At 18.0% G+C, this 8,925-nt stretch overlaps 1 protein-coding gene across 1 annotated transcript; it reads left to right on the top strand.

The window, feature by feature from the left end:
• Positions 1-2,794: 2,794 nt before the first annotated feature.
• PGO_001050 (variable surface protein) lies at positions 2,795-4,132 on the top strand (the record flags this gene model as incomplete). Its single annotated transcript, XM_028690882.1, has 3 exons — positions 2,795-2,815; positions 2,961-3,845; positions 3,971-4,132. 3 exons carry the CDS (start codon positions 2,795-2,797, stop codon positions 4,130-4,132), a joined length of 1,068 nt encoding a protein of 355 aa, XP_028546683.1.
• Between the last annotated feature and the right edge of the window lie 4,793 nt (positions 4,133-8,925).

Here is an 8,925-nt window from a genome sequence, read left to right as displayed (position 1 = left end):
ATTTATAAAATAAATTTTATGAATATCATTATTTTATTTCAAAAATATACAGAGTATAACATGGATAAAATATGTGCTCTGTAAATTAATATATATACATATATATATGTTTCACCGGTCATTCTATTTTTATGCGTACACACATATATATAGTAATTATTTCCTTTTGTAATATATATTTATATATATTAAACTTATAAAACTATTATAAATTATATCTTAGAATTATTCTACATCTAAAAGTCTAATAATCTATCAGGAATAATTGCTAATTATATATATGATTTATATTATACATACTTGGTGCTTATGTACTAGAAATTTTATAAGTAATATAATCATTTTTTTACTACCTAATTAATGAATGAATCACTTTTCAATTCATTCTATAATCGTAGTTCATACATCATTTGCTACGTATAAAAGCATATATAACCATATTTCTTACTTAGAAATATGTATATAATAGACAGATTAATTATATGCAGTATTCCTAAGTAAAGCTTTCTATTTTATTAACAAAGCTACACATAATATTTTCATAATTAAAATGCATAAATTCATAAATAAAATATGAAGTAGTATATTTTTCATCTTTTCAATATTAAGGGAATTTAATAAATTAATCGCTTCAGATAAATTAATATAAAATAATATTTAAATCATTTTCTTCAAAAATATAGTATTTTTTAATTTACTAGACTATACTCTACAATGAATATAAATAGATACATTATTGTAGTTATTATTTAAAAAAGACATTATAATGTATTATTCAGCACATATATACACTTTTTTTAGTGTTGATAATATATGTAAAAAGTTATTGTTGTTTAATGTAAAATGAATATACATATAATCATTCAGCCCAAACGTTCCCATTTATTTTCGTGAGTATAGTAAATATAATTAGATGTCTTCTTGAAAAATTAAAAATATCTTTAGTTTTATATATTTCGATATTCAACATTAATATCTGTTAAATATAAAATATTTTTATATTACACACAATTTATACATTTTAAAATGAATTCAAATTTTTAATTAATTATTATCCCTTTTATTGAGAATTATTAAATAAATTCCTAAAATTAATTACATAAATAAAAACAAATTATGTAAAATACGACTATAATTCATAATATAAATAGAAATATGTTTTTGTATTGCTCAATATATATAAGAAATATGTTTTTAACAAGTTCCAATTCACGATAAGATATATTTAAGGTAGGCTATTTATGAAGGTATGTACTACCTATAAATGAAACAAAAATTTTTTTTTTAATTGATTCATTAATTTTTCATGTTCATGATACGAATGTGTTATTCCATATATATATAATAATTTTTAAATAATGATAAACACATATAAGCACTATTTTTTCACAAAATATATAATATATAGAATCACAGTTCTAACTTAATATTTTTTATTAATAATATTTACATATAATGCAATAGCATTTATTGTTATTAAATTGATAGTTATATATATAGATAATATATAGAAAATATATTGATTTATGAAGGAATTATCAATATAAAAAAATATATGTATTATCATTATTAGTGGTTTCAAAAATTGGAAATAAAAAGAAAACAATTAAAATTCAGATTTTCTAAAGAATAAAAAAATAATATATATAAATATAATAATGAAATGAATTATGAAAATCATAATGAAAAAATATATCTCACAATATATAATATAGAATATAATACATACATAAATACATATGAATAACAATTATAAAAAAAAGAGTAATGATAAAAAAATATAATGTAAACATAGCTAAAAATTAAGCACTAATACAATATACCCAACATTCTTATCCCTAAACCTAAGCCTGTCCAAAAATAAATGATTTTTTAATATAAATCTTTATTCTTTTAAATTATTGTAAATTTAAAATAAATGAATGAATTCCAAAAAATGTAAATGTTAAAAATACATAATATATAACTTATTTTATCACTATTCCTATTATTCTAATAAAATGTTCTTCTATAATTATTAACTGTTCATAATGAACATATAATTTATATATATGATGATATATGTTCGTATTAACGATTATCATTTATTCTTCGCTTCTATTACATATTAATTGTTTTGTTGAATATAAATATATATATATACTAAATATCAAAATTCTACATATATCATCTATTTTTATATTATTAATAATAATAAGAGTATGTAAATGAATGAAAGTAAACATATACATTCTTATTACAATAAACCGTGTGCTATATAAAATGAACAATTTTAATTTATATATAGTTTTACATGTAAGTCCATATAAAACGAGTTACATTATTTTGAATTTATATTATATTACACAATATATTCTTAAATATATATATATGTTCATAGGTATGACAAATATTTACATTTTATAATGATAGACTTTTTAAAGCAATATTGTATCAAATCATTCATATATAATCAGTGTAATATCTAGATATAATTTATAATTATTACTGCACTTGGTTATTATTTGATAATTTTTTTTTATAAGAGCACTGTTATTTCTAAACACGAAAGTATATAAACAAAATAATAATTTCTATTAATTATATAATTCAATTTAAATTCTGATTATCATGTTTCATGTTTATATTACAAAGGTTAATTTTATATTGTAAAAATAATATAATTATAAATTTGTATTAGTATTCTTAACTTTATCTTAATGTGTATGTTAGCATTAATTCCAAACCATATAATTATTTATGATTTTTATTTTTATTAAAAATTCTCACAATTATTATATTACAATATATAAATATGCCTCAGGATATAACAGGTGTATGTTATAATTATTTTAACACTCATTAATTACAACTTATTAATATATAGATTAATATAATACTATTTATTTTATATAAAAAAAATACTTCAACATTAATACTAATATATTTCTTTCCTTTTTTATTTTTTTAATAAACATTAGATTATTTTCCCAGGAGAATCCCCTTCCAAAAAATTTTTTGATACCCTGAATAATGGTGTTTCCACAGTAATTAATGATCCTGTGTACTGCACAACTATTAAATATAGTAATTCGCTCTTGCAGGGAATTTGTTCAAGACTAATAAACTATTTAAAATTACATAATAATAATTTAAGTAATAGTTATTATAAGAATATATATTGCAACCTATTAAGTTCCTGGATATATAATCAATTAAAAAGCTATTGTACTAATCCCTCATGTGTCGTTGATGATGTTTATAATAAAATTCAGGACATATTTACGGTACAATATTCACTTATAAACCTTAATAAAGATAATTTTAAATGTCAATTTGATCCTATTTCTATTCTGAAGGATGATCATGAAGAAAGAATAAAATTATACGATTATTACTTACAATATGACACAATAAAGTCTAATTTTGTAAAAGAAAATGACAATAGCAATATATATTGCTCATATTTTAAACATATAGATTCTCTATGTAAACTCCCTCATAAGGACTGTTTAACTGATGATACAAATAACTGCTCAAAAATTCATAATATATGCATACGTTATAATCCGGATATCTTTTTAAATGATGAAAAATGTCAAGAAGTGAAAATTCAACAATCTTTACATCAAAAAGAGGATCATAATGAACAAGGAGTGTCCTTCCCTGTTATTGCTACAGCTATGGATGAAGACATACCCAGAGAATCACATAGTGAAGAAAAAGATTTACAATTATTACGTAATGAAGGAGGTTCTATAGACAACTCACACTTAGCAAGTTATAATACCACTACTTTAAGAACACTTGGTAATGCGTTTTGGGGAATATTTGGATCATTCCTTATTCTTGGTATTCTATATAAAGTAATTAAATATTTTATAAAAATATATTGAATACATAACCTCATTAATAACAAAAATATAAGTACGTCAATGAACAAATAAATTAATGTACTTCTTATTATTTTCTCTATATTTTTATTTAAAAGTTTTCCCCCCTTGGAAGGATGTTACGTAATAACGTTAAAATAATAAGATACAAAATAAAGAAAATAAGTCAAAACAATGAACATTATCCTAATGTTTCAGAATTTAATCATCGATTTATTCAGGATCAAAATGGGTACTATATAGGTTACAACTATAATTGATTCAGTTCAAACACAAAATATGAAATAATACTAATTACATCCAGCACTTATTGAATAAGAAAAAAAAGAATAATTTACATTGATGCTTATAAATAAAAATCTACAAATAATATGAAATATTAAAATGAAAAATACATATATTTATATAGTAATTTTAAAAAATATATTGAATGTAAAAATAAAATAAATATTGAGTTAAATAGATTAATTATACTTAAAACAAATAATTTTAAACAATTATATACCTTACATTATTTCATTTCATTAACTTAAGTGCTAGATAATGAACTATGTTATAACAAAATAACTTATACTATACTGATCATAATTATTATGCCAAAGAAAAAGTATAATTAAGTAACTTAGTTTAAAAAAAAAATGTTTTAGATATCAGGGATAGGTCTCAAGGTTTACATATTTAGGTTTATGCTTACGTATTTCATTATTATTTGTTCATGCTTTGAGGTTGATTATTCGATATATATATTATTTGATTTATTTACATTATTTTCATTTTTCAATAAAAGTTTTTTCTTTTAGTGTTTATTGTCATTATTTAGTATGTAATATGTAAGATTATTTATTTTATGTTATTTAATTATTTAGTTTATCGTCCACGTTATAAAATATGTTATATTATATTTATATTTAATATACATGTTCATATTTACTATTATTATTTATTTTGAAATCTTTGTACATATTTTATAGTGTATAGTATTTTGTTCGTATATATTGATTATATATATTTATAATATATCTATTAAAAATCTAGCAAAAAAGTTTTATTTTATTAATTTATGCTTATTTTTTTAAAAAATTATTTGATGTGAATTACATTAGTAATAATATTATAGATAAAACATATATATTGTGCAAAATATTAAAATTTTTTTAAATGCTTCTTATTATACTAATAATATTTATTTCATATATTGCTGTTTTTTCATGGTTGTATTAAGTATGGATCTTGGAATTAGTTTACCATATCTAATGCTGTTAATCTTTATTATATTAAAATCTTTAATTTATATTAATAATTTGAGATTACATTTAATTAATAATAGATATATTTTTATTTACTGTCTATATATTACATATAAGGAAGTACTAGATATTTTAATTTTTTTTATAAGAACGACAGAATTTGGATATTTGCTTAATTATAAAAATATATTTATTTGTAATGCACATTAAATAATAATATTATTAATAAAAAAAAAGTAAGCAATATAAAAATAAGAGTATATATTTTTATAATGTGCATAATTTTTATACTTAAATATATTATTATAAATACAAATAACTTATAATAATGTATATCCTTTTTTATAAATATATTTATTTTAATCTATAAAAAAAATGCTTATGTTTGAATAAGTATTATTCCTTTTACTTTTCATATAACTGTAAAAACTCTAATTTGTCTATACGTTTTTAGCTTATAAAAGAGGAGGATATAATATGACTAACTTTTCTACCTAAATTAATTTCTATTATACTTTTTATATATAATTCTCTGTAAGAACATTAATAATATAATAGAACTATGAAAATAAAAAAAAATTATTATTAATAATCATAAATTCTATATTTTAATATATAATTATGAATAAATGTTATAATTTTATATTTTCTCTATATGTATTCTTTTATATTTTGTTCCATTTTATTGATAATATTTATAATATGCTCATTAAAAAGGGAATTTGCGTTTAAATATACATAAAAATACATTAGGGAAATAAATATATATAAAGAATTATATCATATATGTTAACCCATTACACATTAACAAATTATATTAATTCAAATAATTTTTTTAGTTTTATTGTATAATGGTTTTTTTCATGACTTAATAAGCATATAAAAAAATTATTTTACCATAGATATAGTATATTCTAATAATAACAGTTATATATAATGAATGAAACATTTTTTTATAATGCATTCATAATTATTAATATTATAGAATAATTATCACAAGACAAATTATAGAATTACAACCGAAGATCATTTGTATCCATGCATTATTAGTTTGTTTTTTTTTCATTAATTTTAGTATATTTATTAATATAAATAAAATACAAATACATAATTTACAATGTTTCTTAAATATTGCTCATAAAGAAAAAATAAAATCAATAATAATTCATTCTATTTAATTCATGTTATTGATAACAGACTCAATGCACAACTACATGTAATTTTTATTATCTTCTTAAGCAGTATATTTCTATTTAAATTCAAATTTCATAGGATCATATGCATATATTTATAAATTAGTGTTATACGATAAAACATACATATTAAAATGATCTATTAAAATAATTCAGAATTATTGCTGTTATTAAAGTTATAAAACCTCTCTTTTATTTATTATGTATATATATATCCATATTATTTTTGCCTTGTTCTCAGTATATTATGGAATAGTATTATAAATTATAAATATATGATATAGTATTATATAATTCTTAAAATAATAAAAATATATATAAAGTTTAAATATGTAATAATATCATAACACATACATATTGTTTTACGATATATGTAATTATGTTTACTATTATAAATAAATAAAGTACTGTTAATATATTAATAAAAGTATAAATTTAAGGTTTATATGTATTGAATCAAGTTTTTATTTTTTATAATATAAATAAGTCCATGCATTTTATTATTATGAATAAATATTATATTTTTTCAAATGTACATTTATACACATACATCATACAAAAATTAAGTGTTATAAAATAATAGGTCATCAAGATGCTTTTTAAATATAATTAGATAATTAATATTATGAGAATTATAAAAATAAATACTCTTTGCCCTCAAGGATTCAATTAATTAAAATATATTTTGTTATAACATCACGTATATAAGGTTTAGGTAGATTATACATATGAATAAAATGCAACGTAAAAACAAATTTGAAGTTAATATGATGTTCATAAGAAATATTATCCATAATAATTCAATAGACATATATATTTTTATTTTAAGGCATTTTTCTTTGTTTGATATTAGAAAAATACCTCTATTCGAATAATATGTGTGTTTACTATTATTATCTATGATAGTAATACATAAATATAATATATATCTTAGAAATATTATATTAACATTTAATCTAAAGAGAAAATATATATAATTCTTTTCTATTGTATTTGAAGAAATATATTATGGTCTTAAAGTTTTTTTTTGAAATATATGTAAATATACCCAAATTTTCTAATGAAGCATATATGAACTTCTAATAAAACCATATAATTATTTCTTTATATACAATATTATAGGAAAAATATAGTGTACAGCAATGTATTTAAATATATATTATAATAACTCTTTCTCTAATAATATATATAACATATATTATTTTATTATATTTATTTAGTTTACGTAAATACAGAATTAATGTATATATTTTATAATAAAAATATAAAAATTAACATTACGTAGTATTAGTATATATTCAACAATTGTTGTATACCTATGATAAAAAAAAGAGAACACTCTATGTTTTATCACGTATTACATTGTATATTTTTGCAATAATACTTATATATTTGTAAACTCATATACATTATCGTATCGTGTGCAGATAAGACTTTTCGTATAATATATATTTTTAAGAAATATGAAAAATGTACATTTATAGTAGGTGGCACAGTAATATATATATCATTATGATTAAAATATTAATATATAAAAAGAAAACATTAAATAATTTTTATGTCATTAATATTTATATTTTTTATATATATACAGTTTTATATTACATAATAAATCATTGTGTATTTTTTTCATGCTTATTATATTAATTATATATTTTTTACATTGTATATAAAATAACATAACACATATAATTATTAGTTACCTAGAAATTGAGATTATTTCCTCTGAATAATAAACACCTCAAATATATTTTTATGTATAATATATTATAATCATATTATATAATAAAATATATATTCATCCAATATCAAAAATTGAATGTACCTATTCAGCAATTTCTATTACTCATGAAATATGATACCTTATATAAATTATTTTGCATCAATATATATATATATTTATCAATAAGTAACATAACATAATGTATTATTAATAAATATTATAAATTTATTTTCTCAGGATAAGAACAGTATTAAATAATGATTTATATGTATTCCTATTCTTAGAAAAATATCAGTACATAATACAACTATTTAAAATTATACGTAAACATTAAATGCAAAAAATATAAAAATATTAATTCAAAATATATTGTCATATTAAAAATTAAATATTAAGCAATGTTATTAATTATTAACATGTGAATAATTATTATTATATATTCCTAAGTGACGTGAATGCTTTATATAATATACATAATTATAAATTTATTTAATATAATCTGTTATAGTATGTGAATTTATAATAATATGAATTTTTATAGCGCTCATTATTATTGGATAAAATAATGAAATATATAAGGCATGTATAATATTTATTTATGCTGAAATATTTATATTAGCAGATAATTCTAATAAATTTATATATAACATCATAAATAAGCAAAAACAAAAAAGAATAATTAGGTATTTTTCATGTGATTTTGAAGTCTAAATAATAATGATCAAAATAATATTGTAATATATCATACATAACTATTATTAAAAATAAACTCAATTTAAATATATAATGTCCAAATTCATTATTAATAATACATAAATAATATAATCATACTTTACGTATCGTAAATCTCCATTAATTTCCTATAAATGATATATATAATATTTATAAGT

This window comes from Plasmodium gonderi (assembly GCF_002157705.1).
Source record: "Plasmodium gonderi DNA, contig: Pgo-contig_104, whole genome shotgun sequence".
In the NCBI taxonomy this organism is placed as follows: domain Eukaryota; phylum Apicomplexa; class Aconoidasida; order Haemosporida; family Plasmodiidae; genus Plasmodium; species Plasmodium gonderi.
The sequence above is the reverse complement of the archived record's forward strand: the minus strand, read 5'-3'. Positions and strand labels throughout refer to the sequence as shown.